The sequence below is a fragment of the Miscanthus floridulus genome, chromosome 19, assembly GCF_019320115.1.
Source record: "Miscanthus floridulus cultivar M001 chromosome 19, ASM1932011v1, whole genome shotgun sequence".
Lineage (NCBI taxonomy): Eukaryota > Viridiplantae > Streptophyta > Magnoliopsida > Poales > Poaceae > Miscanthus > Miscanthus floridulus.
This window is the reverse complement of record NC_089598.1, coordinates 22,003,118-22,026,178: the sequence shown is the minus strand read 5'-3', so window position 1 is coordinate 22,026,178 and position 23,061 is coordinate 22,003,118. Positions and strand designations below refer to the sequence as shown.

Genomic DNA, 23,061 nt, shown 5'->3' with positions numbered 1-23,061 from the left:
GACTCAGATACGGACAGATCTCAACGCCTCTAAACGGATTCGGTTTCGAATACGATCGAAAAATATCCGTACCGTTTTCATCCCTAACCGTCCATACATGCTTTTTGCACATTCAAGACTATATCTAAATTGTGAATTGTCTGAACAAGGCTGAGCAAATTTGGACAAAGCAGAAGGTTCAGGTCGTAAGACCGCTCGGCCCTGCTCTTCCTGGTCAGTGGCCGTTACCACTGCCCCCTCTCCTGCAGAGGAGAGAGACAGAATCCCCCCTCGCCGCCCTCGCGCCTCCTCCGCCCGCAGCTCACGCCGAGCGTCACCTCGTCGCTACCTTCCATTCTCGGCTTCTCGCCGCACTTCTCCCACACGGCACCTCGCGCCCTCGTGGCGGCATAAATAGCCCTTCTTCGCTCCTCGCCGCTCCCCTAACCCACCAAACCCTAGCCCACTTAGCGGCGGCGGCGCTAGAGGTGGAACGAGAGCTCGGCGGAGGTAGCGAGAGTGGCGCTGCTTGCTCGCTCACTGGGTTTCTATCCCGTACCGCGTCGAGCGACAGCTGCGCGACGATGAGCAGCCTTGTGGAGCGGCTGCGCGTGCGGTCGGAGAGGCGGCCGCGGTACACGCTCGACGAGTCCGACGACGACCTCCCGCTGCGCGCTGTGGACGGAAAGGGGAAGGATCGACAGAACGACGCGCCTGCCGAGCGGATCGAGCGCGAGGACGCGGTATGGCTGATCGGGGGCTCGCTTCTCTGTGCTTGCTGTTGAGAATTTTGCTGAGGCTGGGTGGTAGCTAATGCTTTTTTGGGGAAATTGGGCCTATTATTGCTAGGATTTGTGCTTTGCATTGAGGGTTATGTTGCTAGATGTCTAAAACTATTGCAAAACGGGAGGAAACAGTTTTGCAATTCGGTGTGGAGCAGGGGAATTGAGGTGCCTGACTGGTGCCGGGATGTTTCTAGGAATATCTTGTTGGATGACATGGTTGCTTGATGCCTTTAGTTAGCTGAATCGTGAATCTGGGCTCTCTCCCTCTGTTTTTCTTGGGGCTGAGTTCAGCTATGAGATGCTACAAGTCTGGGTACTTAGTATAACGAGACTAGTTCAACGTCAACAAAAGTTAACTTATTGAAATTTGTGCATTCTGAAGAGGACCTAAGGGTCTGTGGTTTTGAGGTTGACACAGTTGGTTGGTACTATGCTACCTGAATTCAAACTCAAATGGGAGAATCAGATGTGACACCCATGTTTGTTAACTGTCTTGGTGTAACCGTGTAAATACTGAGCTAGTAGTTTTCTATATGTATAATAGGTGGTCTTGGTGTTCCGTAAGCTCAAGCTTGTGCAAGGACTGCTGATGAAATTATCATAAGAGAGGACATGCAAATATTTGAAATTTTATTTGTTAGTAGTTCATTGTTGGCTCACATTAAATCCTGACCAGTAAGATAGCGATCTTATCCTTACTATTTTGAAGTCTGACATATCTTGCTCAAAAACTGAACCTTGTCTTATCTATATAATGGAGCTCTAAATGTTTATGATGCACTATCCTGACTTCAAATCTCCTCTAGTTCATGTGATTTTGTTTTTTTAATCTTGTTCTTTTCTGTCTACATAATCCTGTAGTTTTAGTTGGTTCATCCTTATTTTGTATGTGCAGAAAGAAGAAGCTTGCCAACGATGTGGAAAAAGTGATAATCTAGTCTCTTGTTCAACATGTACATATGCATTTCACAGAAAATGCTTGGTTCCTTGCTTAAACATCACATCTGATAAATGGAGCTGCCCGGAATGTGTATGTCTTTGCCTCATCATACACCTCCCTTTCAGTTTATGCTTGATACTGTTGGTATAACAATTCACCTTGTTTGTTATCTTCAGGTGAGTCCATTAACAGAGATGGAGAGGATTCTAGATATTGAAGTACTGGAAGCCCCTCGTGAAGATTCTAGTTCCACAGAGCCTCAATCAAAGAAGATGGAGCGATATCTTATCAAGTGGAAAGGATTATCATACATTCACTGCTCTTGGTAGTTACTTGCTCACTACATGATTATATTTCTCTGTACTCTACTATTAAATATTATCTCTCTTCAAAAACCAGGTTTTCAGAAAAAGAATATTCAGAAGCTGCAAATATCCACCCTCGTTTGAGGACTAGGTTGAATAACTTCAGAAGGCAAAAGGAAGCCATGAAAAAAGAAGCAGAAAGATCTGGTGAGGACATTGTTGCCATTAGACCGGAGTGGACAACTGTTGACAGAATCCTTGCTAGCAGGTATGCAGGGTAATTAACAACAGACAAATTATATGCATGGTGCTTCACTACTTACCTTGTATAGTGGATTGATGTTAGATATGTAGTGACTCATATCGCTGTTGTGATTTTTTAATCTGGTGCTCCAGCTTTTTCTTTGGTGAATTATTGAATTAGCATATGCTTGTAGTTTTGTGTCAAGTATCTTGTCATGCATATCGCTATTGTCAATGCATACTCCATTTACAGGGCTTTTATTTCCTACTGGTTCTGTGAATCAGTCAGTCATATGAAACTCATGTGATGGGAATTTATTCCATGATCTAGAATGAAGTCTAGTACCCAATTACTCAGTATAAATCATGCCTTCCACTTCAGCTTCATATTTCTAATTTTCCATGTCATGATGGTCTCACCCATCTAGATGCCTATTTACCATCTTCCTTACATATATCCATTAATTCCCATTGAGCAGAGGTCTGGCATATTGAGATTTTATTTTGTACATTATTTAATGGACAGAAAAAACTCGGTTGGCGAGCGGGAGTACTATGTTAAATGGAATGAACTTACATATGAGGAATGTACATGGGAAAATGAGTCTGATATTTCGGCGTTCCAACCTGAGATTGAACGCTTCAATGAGATCCAGTCCAGGCGTAAGAAATCTGGTGATAAGGGCAAGGCTACTCGGGAGCCACGGCAATTCAAGGAGAGCCCTACGTTTCCTTCTGGTGGTATGTGTTATGAATAAACATTATCCTGCTATTAAATACAAACTATTCCTGGATATTTAATTTTCAACTGACTGTAATTCTTGGATCTATTCTTTCCATGAATGGTGCTTTTGATGGTTTTTGAAGGCACACTACATCCCTATCAACTTGAAGGGTTAAACTTCTTGCGCTATTCGTGGTTTCATAACAAACGCGTAATCCTTGGTGATGAGATGGGTCTTGGTAAGAGATGCTTATATTGTCCACCGCTTTTGGTTCAAATGTTGTTTCGGGATTTGAGAAAACAATGAAAATTGCAGGGAAGACAATACAGAGTATTGCTTTTCTGGCTTCACTGTTTGAAGACAAGTTTGGTCCACATCTGGTTGTTGCCCCCCTCTCAACCCTGCGGAATTGGGAGCGTGAATTTGCAATTTGGGCACCTCAAATGAATGTTGTATGTGGATCAAACTAATTTGAGACCCATATTGTGTGTAATTTGGACAGACTTATATCCCCTTAATACTTTTCCCTTATTGTGGATAGGTAATGTATTTTGGAGCTGCTGCTTCTCGCGACATTATTAGGAAGCATGAGTTCTACTATCCCAAAGAGAAACTGAAGAAGCTGAAGAAAAAGAAATCATCTCCATCTAACGAAGAAAAGAAGCAGTCAAGGATAAGATTTGATGTCTTATTGACGTCTTATGAGATGATCAACATGGACTCTAATGTTCTAAAAAACATAGAATGGGAATGCTTGGTACTGTTTTTGTTTCAGCATCATTTCTCTGTCCATCTGTGTCCATACATAGCATGTTTTAAGGTTTAATTAACTTGTTCCCAATCCGTATGTTGTGTCAGGTTGTGGATGAGGGGCATCGGTTGAAAAACAAAGATTCCAAGTTGTTTGGTCAACTTAAAGATTATAACACCAAACATCGTGTTCTATTAACAGGGACCCCAGTCCAGGTTACTTCTTCATATACATTGTCATGCCTGAGCTATATGGAAAAATTATACATTTCACTTTACCAATATTTGCTTAGAAATCCAACAGTGTCTTGTACCTTCTAGCTCTCCTTGTTGGCAATTTTTTGCTTGTTAAGTTTTTGTTTTACTTGCTAATTCCGGAATCCGGGTATTCGAGTAATGTTTAAACTATCTTCCTCATCAAACAGATCAGGACACAACAATCTAAATAGTATATTTGTTGAATCCACAATACACTTATGTGAAATAAGAAATGACACTTTTACACAACTGTGTATTTTGAGATGCTATTTATGAATCATGTCTGCAAATTAAGCGCATCAGCTTTGCATGTCATTTATTTGAGATCACATTAGTCAGTTATTCAATTCATTTGCTAATAATAATGTCAACATTATCTTCTTGAGTTTCTTTTCACTATTCTTACGTATGCTGTTCCTTGTTGTATTAGTGTCTGTTGAGCCCGAACGTTTTTTTTTTTTTGCAAGTGTTTTAACTTGATGTTCGTTTTCCTCTTTTTCAGAATAACCTTGATGAGCTTTTCATGCTTATGCACTTCCTTGAGGGTGAAAGTGTAAGATTTTGTGCTTCTTGGATGCTCAAAATTTTATTTTATTTAGTTCATGGCACTCTGTTGTTTGTTAGTGATGTTCTCCTTTCTGTGGCTTCTGTGGCCTTTTTCTTTCTTATAAATATGTCCCAATAGTCAATAGATAATCCTTATTATTGAATTGCTTCGGTAGGGCCTAGGATAGGAATGACTATTTGTGTATACCACACCATGATTACTTGTTCTGATATACTTTCATACAAGGAGCTGTTGTCGTTATGGTAATTGCTTACTTGTTGTTTATCATTCGTCCTAGTGATTTATAATGCTGTTGTCACTATGTTATATGAGCCTACTATGTTCTTAACTATCAGTTGGCTGGGTAAATACCATAAGGTACTCTTGTGAAACCCCCCATAAAACTGAAGTCTCTGTTGGCATTGAATTTCAGAACTGTATTAACGGAGTATTCATTAAAACAATTTTTCTGCAAGTGCAAGCAAAATATGATTAAATAAGGTTTAAGATAGTGAAATACTGTATACATAACTGAACCGTCGTAATTTTCCTCTTCTATTAATTCTTACTGGCACAGTGGCACTATTTTAATTGGATCACTGAGTTTGTTGGACCCCAAACCCTTTCTGCTTGGTAAAAGAAAACATTTTGATGCATAGCATAGCCATGTATGCACAATGCATTGCAATACTTGGTTCAATTGTTTAACATTCCAATCGCCTCAGCCCGTGTTACATTGAATGTTCTATTGGACAACCTAAACTCATTTTCTCCTGAAACTATTTATAGACTGATGTGACATGCTTATATGTCTGTACTCTGCAGTTTGGGAGTATAACTGATCTCCAAGAAGAGTTCAAGGATATAAACCAAGACAAGCAAATTGAGAAGCTTCACGGAATGCTGAAGCCACATCTTCTTCGAAGTGAGTATCTACTTCACCTTTTCATATTTTGGCCAGGCACACGGTGCTGCTGATATTGAATTGAATAATTTGTTTAATTGGTCGCCATTGTTAAAAGAATCTAAAACTTATTGCAACCTTGTCATGCCTGTGGTACAAATAGGATTCAAGAAGGATGTTATGAAAGAACTTCCTCCAAAAAAGGAATTGATTTTACGAGTTGAATTGACAAGCAAACAGAAGGAGTACTATAAGGCAATTCTCACCAAGAATTATGAAGTGTTAGCCCGTCGTAACGGTGGACATGTAATAGCTTGTTTTGATTTTCATTTAATTGGTTATATATCTTCCTTTACTGGATTTACAATTTTTTATTGTTTTGTTACAGACATCTCTAATAAACGTTGTAATGGAGTTGCGCAAACTCTGTTGCCATGGATTCATGATTGACGAACCTGATTTTGAACCTGCCAATCCAGAAGAAAGTTTAAGGTGTGCACAGGTTCTTGTTTATTAACTGTCTTCTATTTTGTTTCACTATGTTTATTTAGTTCATCTTTGCTGTGATTGTTATTTGTTTGGCCTATGTGGTTTCATGTTATTTTTTATTGTATACTTCTTTTTTAGTAGTTGTATACTCTCATCCTTCTTAGTTCACTCATAGGTTTTGTTCTTGTTCTTTTACATAATTTTCTTGCTGGTGTATGATGATCACTTGGAACTGCCAGTGTCCGTAGGAGTACTTGGTGTCACTAACCTTTTAAGCTTGCTTTACTGTAAAGACACCTCGCCATATTGGAGTTGTCCATTGTTTGTTTCTCTCTGATCTTCTCGTTGAACATGCTCTAAAAATGTGCCAATGAAAAACATAAGCGAGTTTGTCGCCAAATATTTTGGCTGAGATTTAGCTGTAATAGATATCTTGATGATAGTCATAGTACCCATTCTAATTTGAGTATAACTTCTGTATCCACCCATTAGAATGCTTCAACAACAACAACAACAACATAGAGTAATTTTTAAAATTGTTCATATGCTGAACTGGATTAACTTATTTTCGATTAGCTACCTTTCAAGCTTGAGTACATCTGCTGAGCAGTATTTTTACTCCACAATTATTTTTATTAGGTGTCACTGCTATCTTGATTCTTTGAATTTGCAGGAGGCTTCTAGATTCATCAGGTAAGACGCAGCTGCTGGACAAGATGATGGTGAAACTGAAAGAGCAGGGTCATAGAGTTCTAATTTATTCACAGTTCCAGCACATGTTGGACTTGTTGGAGGACTATTTAAGTTACAGGGTACTTATCTTCCCATTGTGACTATGTTAGCTTTACGGGCTAATGTATCTCATCCACTGTTCTATGAACTATACATGTTTCAGAAATGGAGCTATGAACGCATTGATGGCAAGATAAGTGGTGCTGAAAGGCAGATACGGATAGATCGCTTCAATGCTAAGAATTCGACTAGGTTTTGCTTTCTTCTTTCTACCAGAGCTGGTGGTCTGGGAATAAATTTGGCAACTGCAGATACTGTAATCATCTATGACAGGTGAAACAATCTCTGTTTAGACAAAAACAGTTAATATAATGGGTTTGCTTTAACTTCTCACCTATGTATGTATAGTGATTGGAACCCACATGCGGATTTGCAAGCTATGGCAAGAGCTCATCGCTTAGGACAGACTAGCAAGGTATTTTACCTTACAATGTTATATTGTATCGAAAAGCAGATTTTCAAAAAGTTTTGTAGCGATTTTTATGTATAATTTTCATCTGTTTTTCTTTTAGGTGATGATATACCGGCTTGTTAGCCGAGGTACAATTGAGGAGCGAATGATGCAGCTTACAAAGAAAAAGATTTTATTGGAGCACTTAGTTGTTGGTCGGCTCACAAAAGCTAATAATGTCAATCAGGTGTGGTGACTGCGTTTTAATGGTGAATTTTGTAAACCATCAATTTGGGTTGATCTTTTATGGCTTAAGCTATTTGTGAATTCATTTATGAGTTATAAAGGTTGAGTAGTTACATGCTACCTTTTGTTACTGGGATGGCATGGAATGAATGTAGCATCTGTTAGACTACACAATGGATTTCTTCCGGATGATGCAGCAAGCCAAGGTCCAACATAACAATCCCTTTTTTATGGAAACCTTCATCATTGCCACCTGGCAGATTTGGAAGCAGAGAAACAACTTTCTATTTGACAGAGGCCGGCCGTACTTTGATTCTTGGAAAAGCTCTTTCTATGAAGAAGTTAGACTACAGGCCCATAGATTCAGTTCTGCTAAGAGCTCTGTCTTCCTTTCTTGTACAGCTGCTCTAGTTTAGCTTTGCTGCCCACCTCGGGCTTGCTTCCCTTTTTGTTTCCTCTTGTTTAGAGTTGTTGTTGCTCTTTTTGTTTTATAAAAAGTTTACAGTGGGGGCCTCCCCTGCTGTATTTTCCGCTCAAAAAAATGTAGCATCTGTTAGTATCATGTCCCTTTCCTTGTGTTACATTTTACAAGGCTTAAAACCTTACACATGTTGCCAGAGTTGATGACTATTGAGTCTTATCTGTAAATTTAATTGTTTCTCTTGATGTCAATAGCAGTTTATGGTTGTATGAGATTCCTTGGGTTTGTTAGCATGAATGTGGTATATAGGTTTAGCTCTGCTGGTGTGTTATGCACTTATGATTCAGACCTGTTTTGGAGCTGTGATGTGATATGCAATGCTAGTTGTTAAGGTCCCATTTGTTTGTTTTGTATTCATAATCTATGTGGATGCATTAGTTCCGATCAGGCTGGGTGATCTGGTGGGCGTTGGTACATGCATATGGCTGAATAAGGGTTTGATGACCAAGGGTAAGGCATCCCGCACTCTACTCTTGGTTGGCCAATTGGGTAGTGTTTGTTAGTTATCATGGAAACAAGGTTGACAACCTCTTTAAGGCTTGTCTTCAAGAACTAAACATAAAAAGAATGCCATGAAGATGGAATCCAGGATCTCAGGACCTAGTTCTCGTAAATTTCCTGAATCTTTGCTGGAGCTGGTAATGGGCTGGTTGCTGGTCTAATCCCAGCATTACAGTTTTGTGTATGTTTCTTTCAGACTTTCAACAATTTTTAACTTTTAGAACATGTAATTGGCATGTACAAACAAAACAATGGAGAACAGTTCAAAGTGCATGTCCTTACTGGGATGTGGGATCACACACTTCTGGTCTCTTTAGGACTTGTTGATTGATTTGGTGCAGGCTAGTAGTTAACCCCATTTTCTGTTCTGCCCCGCTGGTGAACTCTTCATCGGTTTTTCAGTACTAAATAATAAGTATGCATCTTTGCCCGTTTTAGGAGGAGCTGGATGATATTATACGCTATGGATCAAAGGAGCTTTTTGATGACGAGAATGACGAATCTCGCCAAATTCATTACGACGAAGCTGCAATTGAGAGGTAAACACTTTCTTAGGCCCTTTTTGGATCTCCTAAGATAAGAAAAATGAGAATGAGGTAGAAAAATGAGTGAGACCCAAGCACGGATTCTAGAATCCAACTATCTAGCCAAACCTTGCTATTTGGTTTTTCACACTATGCAAAGGCCATAATCACTATGAGAATGAGATCCAAACACCCCTCATTTTTTTTTCTTTATCTAGAATCTAGATTTACATCACCATGTAGAATCACTATGAGAATGGGATCCAAACATGGCCTTAACTCACCTTGGGAAGTTATTTCGGGGATTATGCCTTTCTGATGTGAAGTTGTTTAAAGTATTACCAAATCTATGTAACAATTTACAAAATATACTGGAATCTGGAGATAATTTTGATCATGGTTGCAAACCTGGAATCTTTCATGACCATGGCAATAAATGGCAGTCTATACTCAATATCACCCAATACGCAAGAACAACATGAGCAGCATAATCGATTTTGTTTGTTTAATTCCATTTTCTTATGAAATTCTTTCTTTTCTCCTATTATTACAGTAATTCATAGTATGGATTCTGTCTTCATGCAGAGTATATGCAACACTAATCCCTTGTTTTTATGCCCCCAATTTTAGCTTCTTTGTTAGGACTTAAAACTGTAGTGCTCTATGTTAGAGGAGGTAACTTTTTAATATTTCTGCACTGGCCTCACAGGTTGTTAGACCGTGATCAAGTTGATGGTGATGAATCTGTGGAAGATGAAGAAGAAGATGAATTCTTAAAAGGATTCAAGGTATTGAGGTGTTATTTCAAAATTTTCAATTATTCATTACAAGCATAATGCTTGAGGAGCTTCTTCATTTTAATTATCCTCTTGATATTTACTGTGGTTTACATTGCTTGTTCTTTTTCTTGCTTATTATGTGCACATGCATTCGATAAAGTGCACATAATCTCTTCTTTGCACAAGTATACTTGTGAGGCAGTGAGGTCTGACGGTTATTGGGCCGGGTTCGGCAGTATGGCCCATTAGTGTTAGGGTTAATTAGAGATAAGAGTCTCTTGCTAGGGTCAAGTAAGCCAGATGTTATGGATGTTGATCTGATCTAGATGGCCCTAACCCAAGCAGCCCGACATCAGCATGGAGAGGAGGGACTGGGATAATAGATCTATATCTTCTTGCCTGATTAGATGGATACATCTCCTTATATAGATAGGCTTACTTGACCCTAGCAAGAGACTCTTATCTCTAATTAACCCTAACACTAATGGGCCATACTGCTGAACCTGGCCCAATAAACCTAGCCGACTACTCATGACACCAATTCTTCCATTTCAAATATGCTATGCTACTCATAGCACAATGCTATTTGTGTTTCATTTATTGTTGAAAATGCTGCATAATACAACTGCATCATGACTCATTTTTTCCACTCGCGTTCTAAGTATTTGGCATATTCTAGCAAACAAAAAGAGTGTTCCTTTATTTAATCCAAAAGCAACACGATTCTCACTTCATGTATTACTCCATGCTAGGTTGCAAACTTTGAATACATCGACGAGGCAAAGGCTCAGGCAGAAAGAGAGGAGGAGGCACGCAGAAAGGCTGCAGCCGAGGCTGAAAATTCTGAAAGATTAAACTATTGGGATGAACTATTGAAGGATAGATACGATGTACAGAAAGTTGAAGAACATACTGCTATGGGAAAAGGGAAAAGAAGCCGCAAACAGGTGTAATTTCTAACCATTACCAACCATTGTTAACATTGTGCCCTTTTTCATATCCTTTTTCCTTATTTTGCGATCTGCATTTGCTTCAAGGTTGGCATTAGACGCAATTTCATATTTGTTGGCAACTTACAGTATTTCACTTGTAAAAAATCTTTTAAACGCCATGTAGGCACTGTAGGCCTTGTTTGGATGCTCATGTATCCACCTTAATCCATGTGTGTTGGGGTGGATAAATTCCACACCAAACCACTCCAACACACATGGGTTGAGGTGGATACAGGTGCATCCAAACAAGGCCGTAATTGTAATTAAATTTTAGGAAACCATGCTTATACACCTAACTAGCATAACTGATGCAGCCAATCACTGTTGAGTGTTGACAATATGTATCAAAGCCAATAACTAATCTTGTCATGAAGATAAGCATGTGTGCTGCCTTCTCATTGCATCCTGCGCTCCTTAAGATGGCTACTGCCTCTTGTGTGCCACCCTGGACTCCATTGGCTTGGTTGCCTGGCCCATCTCTATAACTCTAATATCTCTATGCAACCAAATACGCTAGCATTCCAAACTTACCAGGTCCTTCAGCATCATTATGGTTCAGTGCAAGGACCTTTTTTGAGCTTCCAATCTTTGTATAATTTGTACAAATGTCCCAATGGATACCAAACATGTCCTAGCTGCTTTTAATTATATACAGCACAGAGATCGGAATCAACACGACAGTTCATTTGTCTAAGCCCAGCTTTTGTATTTTATTCCATTGAGAGGATCCTAGAGAAAGATACAGGATGTTTTGAGAGAAGACCCTGTGTGGTTTAGAGGCACAGTATTATACTGTGATGGTAGAACATAATAAATCCCCCCTAATATCTAATGCTCCAGTTTCTGGTATATATTGTGACTAAAGTTAGACAATTTTTTTGTGAATTATTACTGTAAGACACTTCTGAATGGAGCTGTAATAGTTTTGCATGAAAGTAAGGAAGAATGTAGCCATTGTTATATCTTTCTTGTTTTGATGGCATAGTGCCATTAGTGCATTACCTCATAGCTAGTCATGACATCTACTACTCAGTGTACTGTAATCTTCTGTTTGCAAAGGTAATTCTTTTAAATTTAGTTTTGCATGACAATAAAGCAAAATATAGCCATTCTATATTAGATCTTTCTTGCTGTAACTGTACAGTATTTATTAGTTCATTACCCCCCTCCCCCACCCCAAATCAATCATAGATCTAGAGCTTAATGCACTACTATGTCTGTTTGGCAATGTATTGTTTTTAAAATTTGATCAATTTGAACTTTAGAGTGACCATATACATTTTCAGTAACAGAAAAGACTGATGAGCCTTGTTTCTTTTCTGCGTTATGTGCAGATGGCTGCAGCTGATGAAGATGACATTGACTTAAGCTCCGAAGACGAGGATTACTCATTGGAGGATGACGTGTCAGATAACGACACAACTTTGCAAGGAAATGTTTCTGGGAAGAGGGGCCAATATTCTAAGAGAAAATCACGTAAGACAGTTATGTAAATACACTGCACTATGGAATATGGATTATTGCTACATTATGAATATTCTGTACTTATATACTTTGCCAACACATTGTCATTAGGTAATGTTGATTCTATTCCATTGATGGAGGGCGAAGGACGGACCTTGAGAGTTCTTGGATTCAACCATGCTCAACGAGCAATGTTCCTACAGACACTCAATAGGTTAGTTATTGATATGCCCCTTGAACCTGTCTGTTTGGCGAGTGAAATACCTTGAACGTATAGTTTATGTGCAGATGTTGACATGCTATTACATTGCGTGATAAAGCAGGCTCACAGAAAATTCTGTTTCATTTGTATCTCTTGGCCATGGGTACATTTTTGTCATGGATTTTTTTTTTGACAATTGTTGGTTGGTGTTTACATTTTTATTACTCGTTTCTATAGCTGTGCGCTCTGACCTGTATCTTTGTCACCAAATTGTAATTTCTGATCCAGTTTTAAGCGTTAAATATTTGCGCTGAGGCCATTGGCTATTCTCTAGTTGTACTATCAGGCCAACATGAACGTGTACTTCTCTTTTGTGGTCATAAATTTACCCCATGCAACATTGCAGATTTGGTTTTCAGAATTATGACTGGAAAGAGTATCTGCCCCGTCTTAAAGGAAAAAGTGTCGAGGAAATTCAGAGGTATGTGAAATGTGCTCTCCATATTTTGTGACCCCAAATATTTTGAGTTGTAGACCAAATAGTGAGGAATCGGGGGCACAGTTTCGTAACTTAGGTGGACATTATGCACATCATTCTACATTTTATTGATTGTCTCCTAGGTATACATACAATGAATTCGAGTTTGTGCTTCGACGAAGAATTGACGAGATTGGTAACCGGATGTTCCTGACCTATGATAGTACACATATTTAGGCAAAGTCAACTGCTGGTAGTGAAAGTTTACACACCAGATTGGTAACCGCTTGGTTCGGCTCATGCTTTGTTTATTATGTTGCAAATCTCTATAGCTATAGCACCCTTGTCAACAAGGAAAGATGTGACATCATCACATATGAAGCCAAATTAAGCAGGCAGTCACCAAAGTCAGACTATCTCTGAAGTGCTGCTAGTAGCAAATTGAGCCAACAGTCACCGAAGATAGACTACCTCTAGTGCTAATAGCAGGTGGCCATAGCTTAACCCCAGTGCTAGTAGCAAATTGAGCCAACAGTTACCAAAGTTCGCAGCTGAAGTAAGGGCCAGTTTAGCAGCACTCTGCTCCATGAGAGTTGGGCAGAGCGCTGCCAAACGCCACTGCTCCACCTCGGAAGTGCTCCCCCTGTGCTCCAGTCGATTTGCATTATGGGTGGGGAGCGGAAAAAATCCGCTCCGTCTGCAGACCGCTCCCCTTTCCTCTTCCCGCTCCACTTCCTGCTCCCCTCTCTATCGCCCACGCCGCTATCCACCACACCTCTGCCTGCACAGCCCCTCTCTGGCTCATAGACGGTGGCATGGACCATTAGCTCCGAGCAGATCCGTGGTGGTGATGGAAGAAGGCGGCGGGAGGGAGGCCAGATCCGCTGTGGCAAGGAGTGGTGCGCTTGGAGGACGTCGGCCCTGGCGAGATGGAGCCGAAGCTGAGGGAGAAGCGCTGCCAAACACTGAAATCAGCAGGTGGGGAGCAACCCGAGCAGGAGCCTAAGGGAGCTGGGAGCTGGAGCTGCTGGGAGCTCATTATAGCTCTATCATTAATTTTTCCTTGTAGAGCCCATAACCACAAGAATGTATAGGGTAGGCTTGTATAGCGCGCCCATTTAAGTCAAGTAGGCCTCTTCTAAATGGCTTCCCACCAAACAACCCAATTTTAGGCAATCCTTTTTGTGGAGATCCTGAAAGTGATCTATGATGGATAAGTCATGTGTGGCTGGTCTTTGTGGGGCTGTTGTTGCTCACATGGTCCTTGTGGCCGTTTTTCTGTTTTTAGGACAGCATCTTAGACTAGAGGACAGCATCTTAGAGGATAGCATCTTAGACTAGAGGATAGCATCTTAGCTAGGACAGCATATTAGCATCTTAGACTAGCATCTTGGCATATGCTTGGCTGGCTAGCAGCCTATAAATATGTAACCCCAACCCCTCAGGTTGGTATGGCATTTGTGTGAGCTTGTGTGAGAAATAGACAAGAAAATTGCCCCAACTCCTAGTGTCATCCTCTCTCGATGAGAGTAAGAATTCTCCTACTACCAAGAGTGAGAATTCAGCGACTAACAAGTGGTATCGGAGCCGTAGTATCCTGTAGCCTGAGCATCTCCTGCTCATCCCCTTGCCCAGCCTCGCAACAGCCCTAGCTGAGAGTAGCAGCAGCTCCGGCCACTCCTGTTCACTCCTCTCCCAGCTCGTCTGAAGCAGCCCTCTCCCCACGCAGCAGCCCCCCGGTAGCGCGTCATGTCCGCAGGGTAGTCTCAGCGCTCGGTCGCCTCGAGCACGCGGCGTTGGCAGGAGGCCGAACTTGCCGCAGCAGAGGAACGCGAGCGAGCGGCGGTAGAGACCGCTGCGGCGGCGGCAAGGGCGTCGAGGTTGGCAGCGGTGGAGCTGGCAGCAGCCAGAGCGGAGGCGGAAGCGGCGGCGGCGGCGAATGCAGCGCGTGCGGCGGCAGCGGAGGTCGAGGCTCTGCGCGGCAGCATCGGCAGCTCCATTTCCGCTGACGACACCGCCGACGCGGACCTCGAGCTGCTAGAGAGGGAGGCAGCGCGAGCGCGGGCGGCGCAGTGGGCAGTCGCGCACGCCCACGAGCGTGGCGGCAGCCCAGACAGGCGCGGACGCGCTGGCGGCGCTCCTGGAGGAGGCGCGCACGGCGGTGGCGCCCCTGGGGCAGCCGCGCACGCGCACGAGCGCGGCGGCAGCCCAGACAGGCGCAGACGCGCCGGCGGCTTTCCTGGAGGAGGCGCGCACGGCGGCGACGTTCCTGGAGGAGGCGCGCACGGCGGCGGCGCTCCTGGAGGAGGCGTGCACGGCGGCGACGCTCTTGGAGGAGGCGCGCACGGCAACGGTGGCGGAAGGGTCGATGGAGAGCGCGGCTTTCACAGGCAGCGTGGCTCTCTCTCCCCGGATCGGTACCGACGGGTCGATGGAGAGCGCGACCTTCACAGGCAGCGTGGCTCTCTCTCCCCGGATCGGTACCGTGGTTACCACGGGCTCCAGGCTGTTGTCAGGGACGTCGGTCCCGGCGGTGGGTGGCCCACCCTCACCAAGACCAACTACGTCGAGTGGGCTGCGGTGATGAGGGTAAAGCTCCAGGTGCGGCACATGTGGGAGGCAGTCCGGTACGGCGACGTCGACTACGACCTAGATCGACGGGCGCTGGATGCTCTCATCGCTGCAGTCCCGCCCGAGATGCAGTTCTCGCTTACCAGCAAGCGGACTGCCAAGGAGGCTTGGGATGCCATCGCTGCGGCACGCATCGGCAGCGACCGCGCCCGCAAGTCCACACTGCAGGCACTTCGCAAGGAGTGGGAGAACCTGGCCTTCAAGCCAGGTGAGGACGTTGATGACTTTGCTCTCCGTCTCAACACTCTGTTGCAGAAGATGGTGCAGTTCGGCGACGACACCTACGGCGAGGAGAGAGCTGTCGAAAAGCTCTTCCGCTGCGTCCCCGAGAAGTACAAGCAGATGGCTCGCTCGATCGAGTCGCTGCTGGATCTCTCCACGATGTCGATCGAGGAGGCGATAGGTCGCCTCAAGGTCGTCGACAGTGATGAGCCACAGTCCCTCTCGGGGCCCATCACCACTGGCGGGAAGCTCCTTCTCACTCGGGAGCAGTGGCTTGCCAGCCAGGGTGATCGGAGGAAGGGGGAGCCTTCTTCCGCGACAGGCGGCCGCAAGCGTGGCAAGCCGCGCAAGGCGCGCAGAGACACCCAGGCCGGGGCGCGAGGACGTGCCGAGGGTGATGCCCGCGGAGGCGCCCAGGGCGGCGCCGCCGGCAGGCACAAGCCGGCACGAGACGACACCTGCCGCAACTACGGCCAGCTTGGCCATTGGGCCAAGGACTGTCGACAGCCACGACGCGGCCAGGCCCACGTCGCACAGGCGGAGGAGGAGGAGCCGGCTCTGTTCATGGCACATGCCAGCATCGAGCTACCTCCAGCGGCACCGGCCGCAGCGGCTCTCCTCCACCTCGACGAGCCAAAAGCACACGCCCTCCTCGGCGACAGCTCCGGCAACGACAAGACTGACGGGTGGTGCCTCGACACCGGCGCCACCCATCACATGACCGGTCGACGGGAGTTCTTCACCGAGCTTGACTCTAGCGTCCGAGGCTCCGTCAAGTTTGGGGATGCCTCCGGCGTGGAGATCATGGGCGTCGGCTCCGTCATCTTCACCACCGTGTCTGGTGAGCACAGGCTGCTCACCGGAGTCTACTACATCCCCGCGTTGAGGAACTCCATCATCAGCTTGGGACAGCTGGATGAGAACGGTTCGCGCGTGGTGGTTGAGGACGGAGTCATGAGGATTTGGGATCGTCGTCGTCGCCTTCTTGCCAAGGTATCCAGAAGCGCAAATCGACTCTACGTCCTTAACGTGCAGGTGGCACAACCCCTCTGTCTCGCTGCTCGTCGGGACGACGAGGCGTGGCAGTGGCACGAGCGTTTCGGGCACCTTCACTTTGAGGCCCTGAAGCGGCTCAGTGCCACGGAGATGGTGCGAGGCCTGCCGTGCCTCGACCATGTGGAGCAGCTTTGCGACGTCTGCGTGTTGACGAAGCAGAGGCGACTCCCCTTTCCCCAGCGGGCGAGCTTTCGAGCCAAGGAGAGGCTCGAGCTTGTGCACGGGGACTTGTGTGGCCCGGTGACACCGGCCACACCGGGAGGACGACGCTACTTCCTGCTGCTCGTCGACGACCTCTCCCGCTACATGTGGGTGATGGTCCTCGGTAGCAAGAGAGAGGTTGCGGACGCCATCAGGCGCGCGCAGGCTGCTGCGGAGGCGGAGTGCGGCCGCAAGCTGCGCGTGCTGCGCACCGACAACGACGGCGAATTCACGGCGTCTGAATTCGCGTCGTACTGCGCTGACGAGGGCATTCAGCGCCACTACTCCGCGCCGTACAGCCCGCAGCAGAACGGCGTCGTCGAGCGGCGCAACCAGACGGTTGTGGGGATGGCTCGGGCCCTTCTCAAGCAGAGGGGGATGCCGGCTATCTTCTGGGGAGAGGCGGTGGTGACGGCCGTCTACATCCTCAACCGCTCGCCTACCAAGGCGCTCGACGGCAGGACGCCGTACGAGGCTTGGCATGGGCGCAAGCCGGCGGTCTCCCACTTGCGGGTCTTCGGCTGCCTCGCATTCGCCAAGGAGCTTGGCCACATCAGCAAGCTCGACGACAGGAGCACTCCGGGAGTGTTCATCGGCTACGCGAAGGGCTCGAAGGCCTACCGCATCCTCGACCCGAAGACACAGCGTGTGCGCACGGCGCGCGACGTTGTGTTCGACGAAGGGCGAGGATGGGCGTGGGACAAGGCAGTGGACGACGGCTCGGCTCCGACGTACGACGACTTCACTGTCGAGTACGTCCACTTCGAAGGAGCTGGGGGAGTAGGCAGTTCTTCTTCGGCGAGCGCGTCTACCCCAGTCTCCGAGCCTCCACCGACCCCGGCACCTGCTACTCCAACAGCACCACGCTCTCCAGCTAGGACCTCAGCTGCGATGAGCTCTTCGCCGGCTCCACCACAGCCGGCAACTCCACGCACTCCAGCACCGACAGGCACCACTCCGGGCACGTCTACTCCACCACCAGCTTGTGTCGAGCACGGCCCGGTTGAGCTCGCTACTCCGCTCTCTCACGACGAGGAGCGCGTCGACGCGTACCACGACGGCGAGCCGTTGCGGTACCGTACGGTGGAGAACCTTCTCGGCGACCAGCCGGTGCCGGGACCGGTGCCTCACGACCTGGAGGCGCAGTTGCACCTTGCGTGTGACGACGGCGAGCCTCGGTCGTTTGCAGAGGCCGAGAGACACGCGGCATGGCGCGCCGCGATGCAGTTGGAGATGGATGCGGTTGAGAAGAACCGCACCTGGGAGCTTGCTGACCTTCCTCGTGGTCACCGCGCGATCACCCTTAAGTGGGTGTACAAGTTGAAGAGGGATGAAGCCGGCGCCATCGTCAAGCACAAGGCTCGCTTGGTGGCACGAGGTTTCGTGCAGCAGGAGGGGGTCGACTTCGACGACGCTTTTGCTCCCGTGGCACGGATGGAGTCCGTGCGACTCCTCCTTGCGCTAGCTGCCCAGGAGGGCTGGCGTGTTCACCACATGGACGTCAAGTCGGCGTTCCTTAACGGCGACTTGAAGGAGGAGGTCTACGTGCACCAGCCGCCGGGATTTGCGATCCCCGGCAAGGAGGGCAAGGTGCTCCGCCTGCGCAAGGCCCTCTATGGCTTGCGGCAGGCACCGAGGGCGTGGAATGCCAAGTTGGATTCCACGCTAAAGGGGATGGGCTTCGAGCAAAGCCCGCACGAGGCGGCCATCTACCGACGGGGCAATGGAGGAAATGCCCTGCTGGTGGGTGTCTACGTCGACGACTTGGTGATCACCGGCACCAAGGATGCGGAGGTGGCGGCATTCAAGGAAGAGATGAAGGCCACCTTCCAGATGAGTGACCTGGGGCCTCTCTCCTTCTACCTGGGAATCGAGGTGCACCAGGATGACTCCGGGATCACGCTTCGACAGACCGCCTACGCCAAGCGCGTCGTTGAGCTAGCTGGGCTCACCGACTGCAACCCAGCTCTCACTCCGATGGAGGAGAGGCTGAAGCTGAGCCGCGACAGCACGACGGAGGAGGTGGACGCTACACAGTACCGGCGCCTTGTGGGGAGCCTTCGCTACCTCGCCCACACACGGCCGGACTTGGCATTCTCCGTCGGCTACGTTAGTCGGCTCATGCAGCGACCGACGACGGAGCACCAGCAAGCTGTGAAGAGGATCATCCGGTACGTTGCGGGGACTCTCGACCACGGCCTCTACTACCCGAGGTGTCCTGGGGCGGCACACTTCGTCGGGTACAGCGACAGCGACCACGCCGGCGACATCGACACCAGCAAGAGCACGAGCGGGATCCTCTTCTTCCTCGGCAAGTGCCTCGTTAGCTGGCAGTCGGTCAAGCAGCAGGTGGTGGCCCTGTCCAGCTGCGAGGCCGAGTACATAGCGGCCTCCACCGCTTCGACTCAGGCGCTCTGGCTCGCTCGACTGCTTGGTGATCTCCTCGGCAGAGACACTAGAGCGGTGGAGCTCAGGGTGGACAGCAAGTCCGCTCTGGCCCTGGCAAAGAACCCCGTGTTCCACGAACGCAGCAAGCACATCCGGGTGAGGTACCACTTCATCCGAGTCTGTTTGGAGGAAGGGAGCATCAAGGCGAACTACATCAACACCAAGGACCAGCTTGCGGACCTGCTCACCAAGCCCCTTGGGAGGATCTAAGTTCCTTGAGCTCTGCTCCAGGACCGGGATGGTTCAACTCTCCCACAAGACGACGCACAAGACTTAGGGGGAGAATGATGGATAAGTCATGTGTGGCTGGTCTTTGTGGGGCTGTTGTTGCTCACATGGTCCTTGTGGCTGTTTTTCTGTTTTTAGGACAGCATCTTAGACTAGAGGACAGCATCTTAGAGGACAACATCTTAGACTAGAGGATAGCATCTTAGCTAGGACAGCATATTAGCATCTTAGACTAGCATCTTGGCATATGCTTGGCTGGCTAGCAGCCTATAAATATGTAACCCCAACCCCTCAGGTTGGTATGGCATTTGTGTGAGCTTGTGTGAGAAATAGACAAGAAAATTGCCCCAACTCCTAGTGTCATCCTCTCTCGATGAGAGTAAGAATTCTCCTACTACCAAGAGTGAGAATTCAGCGACTAACAATCTATAGCAATAACCTTTGTGCAATTTATTGGCTTATTCTATAATATGTTCTTGCAGATATGCTGAACTTGTCATGGCACATCTTGTTGAAGAAATTAACGATTCTGACAATTTTTTAGGTAATTGAGCTTTGTAATGGCTACTATAGTTTCTACCCATCCAATTCTTATCCTCCATATGCATGAATGCAGATGGCGTTCCAAAGGAAATGATGCGTGTTGATGATGTACTAGTCAGGATAGCAAACATATCCCTTATCGAGGAGAAGGTACATGTGGCTTTCAGTTGTTATTGGCATCTTAACATGACTTAGAACTTAAAAGGAACTTATGAGCACCCTGATGATGCTCAATACAAACATGATTGTGCTGTATTTTTCTTGTGTAAAGTGCAAGTGTTGTCGAGAGCTGAACTTCAGTATTTCAACTTGTGTGTTCCTTTGAAGCCAGACTGTTCTTTGTCACAATTTGGAAGCATAGTATCTGTACAATTTCATAGATTTTTGCAGCTTATAGAATTCCATTGATTACAATACCTTGATATAATTCTGCTATCAATGAGGCAACCTTTGTGTACTGTATTCTTTCTTACCTTTGTATTGTGGTTCCAGGTGTCTGCCACAGGATCAGGAAAAATTACAAACATCTTTCCTAATTACTTGCTCTATGAGTTCCAAGGCTTATCTGGTGGAAGAATATGGAAAGCGGAGCATGATCTACTGTTATTGAGAGGCATACTGAAGTATGTATCTGTTGGCATGTTTTCTTTGTTGTACAATAAGCTTTACAAAATTACCCGTTCATGAAACTAGCAGTGGCTGGAACAGTTTCGTGGCAAGAGTAGCCTTAAAAAATTAATGTTTAGACTTTACTTCTATGTCAGCAGGCGTGGCCTTGCAATGACAGAGCTGTGGTGTTTGGGTCACTTGTCGGTTGATGTATTATTAGTTTTTTAGTATGGTAGCAGTGGCTTGCATCTTGACTCGAGTGGACCTAGTGGGCCCAGAAGTTAGGGTTACCCTAACGGGCATCTTCTCACATAGCTTGATAGCTTCCAGTCCAGGTGCCTGTCCACTCAGTGCCCTAGTGATTTTTGAGGCATCGAGTTGAGGAACAATTAAGGCAACAAATTCAGCTTATCTTGAATGTTGAATAAGCAAGCTGAAGTATCACATGCATACCAGATGAGCTCCACATTTGATTTGATATCTAACTTAAATTATTTATTTTGATTCCATATGTTTAGAGACATTTACAATTGTAATCATGTCCCTAAATTATTTATTTTGATTCCATATGTTTAGAGACTTTTACAATTGTAATCATGTGGAACGGCTTAATGAAAGATGTAGGTTTTTAAGGGGTAAACTAGGAATACTTGACGTGAACAGCGAATGCCTTCAATTGCTTTTATATACTTGTGTGTTCTCCTTGTGGATAGTGCATTCTTTACCAACTATTGTTTTTAACACTGTAGCAACACTATGTTTAAGGTATTAACACAATGCATTTGTTTTGCCTTCATCAGGCATGGATATGCAAGGTGGCAGTATATATCAGATGACAGAGAGAATGGGCTTTTTGAGGCTGCACGACAAGAGCTGAATCTCCCTTCGGCTAATGAAATAATTGGTGCTCAGTCTAACAACGAGGCAAATGTTAGCATGTGCTCACTATGTCTATTCCTCCAAATTTCTAAGTGACATGACCCATTGCATTTCTTATTTCCTCCATTCCTTTTCCAGGGGAATTTGGAAGGTGCACAGGAAGGCCAGGTGAACTCAACAAGCATGTCCCATTACAAGGAGATCCAGAGAAAGATAGTTGAGTTCTTGAGAAAGAGATACCACCTTCTGGAGAGAGCCTTGAATTTGGAATATGCTGTGGTACAGTACTAGGCTTTTTCCCTGAACAGACATGCACTCAAAGCTCACATGGGAGTGCACAGTAGCTGTTCATATAGTATCTTGCAGCATTTGTTAAAGCGTACCTTTTTTTTTTCTTGCAGATAAAGAAAAATATTCCTGTTCCTGATGATATTACTGAACAAGGTGTTCCAGCAGGACATGTTCCACTTCTTCCAGATATCAGTGAACTGTTGCGGGAATTGCCCAATCTTGAGCCAATTTGTAAGTGATCTGTCCCTTCTCTCCATGTATGCATGAAGAGAGTCACATAGTGCATATAAAACATGCTCGGGCAGATGCTCACCATTTTAATCATGTGGCATGCATGACTCTTGTCTTACGTACTAAAGCATCTCTAAAGATGTGATGTTGTTGACATATACTCTGAGGTTTACTCATTGTTTGTTTTGATAACTGGCATCCTCATTTCCAGCTACCAACGAAGTGGCTCCTGAGGGCACAGCTGGTCAGTCACAAGCTCCCCATCTTTACAATAAGGTGCGTAAGTGCAATGGCATAAGTTTTCATGGGTCATGAGTGAACACATCATTTGTTTTTCTCTATATAACCAGACTCTGTATGCTCTGCAGATGTGTGGAGTGCTTGAAGAGAGTGGTGGTTCTGCGATCAGTTCGTTCTTTGGAGACAAGTCTGCATCTTCTAGTTTGGCCAATAGCCTTCGTCAGTTTGAAACTGTGTGTGAGAATGTTGTCGAGGCCTTGCGACCCCAACAAAATGGTACTGCCAGTGCCATCAAAGAGGAAGTGGTAGATGCAGCCACCAAAGCAGCAGCTGCCCCTCATCAAGATTCAGGCCATGAGGCAGCGAATGGGCAGTCTTCGACAGCCAAGGCGGACATGGAAATCGATGGTTGATTTGTAGGTGCCAGAGTGGTAGGAAAGGGAATTCCCGCTAATCACTATGTATACTGTGGTCAGAATGTACGCTATATATTGTAACATTAAGGAAAACACCTCCAGGCCTGAGAGTGTTACTGCTAACTTATTTGGTTTTCTTCTTGTCCTTGTAGCATGCATACACATTCGGAACTTCACATATGCTTCATGCAGCCATTTTGTGAGGCTATGTGTGCTCGAACCGGTGATCACTGTCCCGTTCATACATCCTGGTGTTGTACCATGCCTGTTTAATGATACTTGTTGGCAAGC

The 23,061-nt window shown here is 46.0% G+C and overlaps 1 protein-coding gene across 2 annotated transcripts; it reads left to right on the top strand.

Annotated features, from left to right (window-relative positions):
* Nucleotides 1–204: 204 nt before the first annotated feature.
* Nucleotides 205–23,016, top strand: LOC136527340 (CHD3-type chromatin-remodeling factor PICKLE-like). Of its 2 annotated transcripts, none has more exons than XM_066520034.1 (31): nt 205–722; nt 1,660–1,794; nt 1,881–2,029; nt 2,104–2,277; nt 2,779–2,993; nt 3,120–3,215; nt 3,293–3,429; nt 3,519–3,734; nt 3,836–3,943; nt 4,488–4,538; nt 5,358–5,457; nt 5,600–5,742; nt 5,825–5,928; nt 6,599–6,737; nt 6,821–6,990; nt 7,066–7,132; nt 7,230–7,355; nt 8,775–8,875; nt 9,570–9,648; nt 10,392–10,586; nt 11,966–12,107; nt 12,207–12,309; nt 12,704–12,778; nt 20,044–20,105; nt 20,178–20,254; nt 20,597–20,727; nt 21,514–21,637; nt 21,731–21,871; nt 21,994–22,114; nt 22,326–22,390; nt 22,483–23,016. In XM_066520034.1, exons 1-31 carry the CDS (start codon nt 564–566, stop codon nt 22,765–22,767), a joined length of 3,990 nt encoding a protein of 1,329 aa, XP_066376131.1. In that variant the 5' UTR covers nt 205–563; the 3' UTR covers nt 22,768–23,016. The 2 variants fall into 2 exon arrangements, with proteins under 2 accessions (XP_066376131.1, XP_066376130.1); XM_066520033.1 differs by having other exon boundaries at nt 21,514–21,643.
* Nucleotides 23,017–23,061: the final 45 nt, after the last annotated feature.

Coding starts and splice junctions, on each gene's coding strand:
- LOC136527340 (XM_066520033.1), top strand. CDS start 564: ATGAGCAGCCTTGTGGAGCGGCTGCGCGTGCGGTCGGAGAGGCGGCCG. Junction 7,133..7,229: donor GCTTAGGACAGACTAGCAAG/GTATTTTACCTT, acceptor TTTTTCTTTTAG/GTGATGATATACCGGCTTGT. Junction 20,728..21,513: donor TTATTGAGAGGCATACTGAA/GTATGTATCTGT, acceptor TGCCTTCATCAG/GCATGGATATGCAAGGTGGC.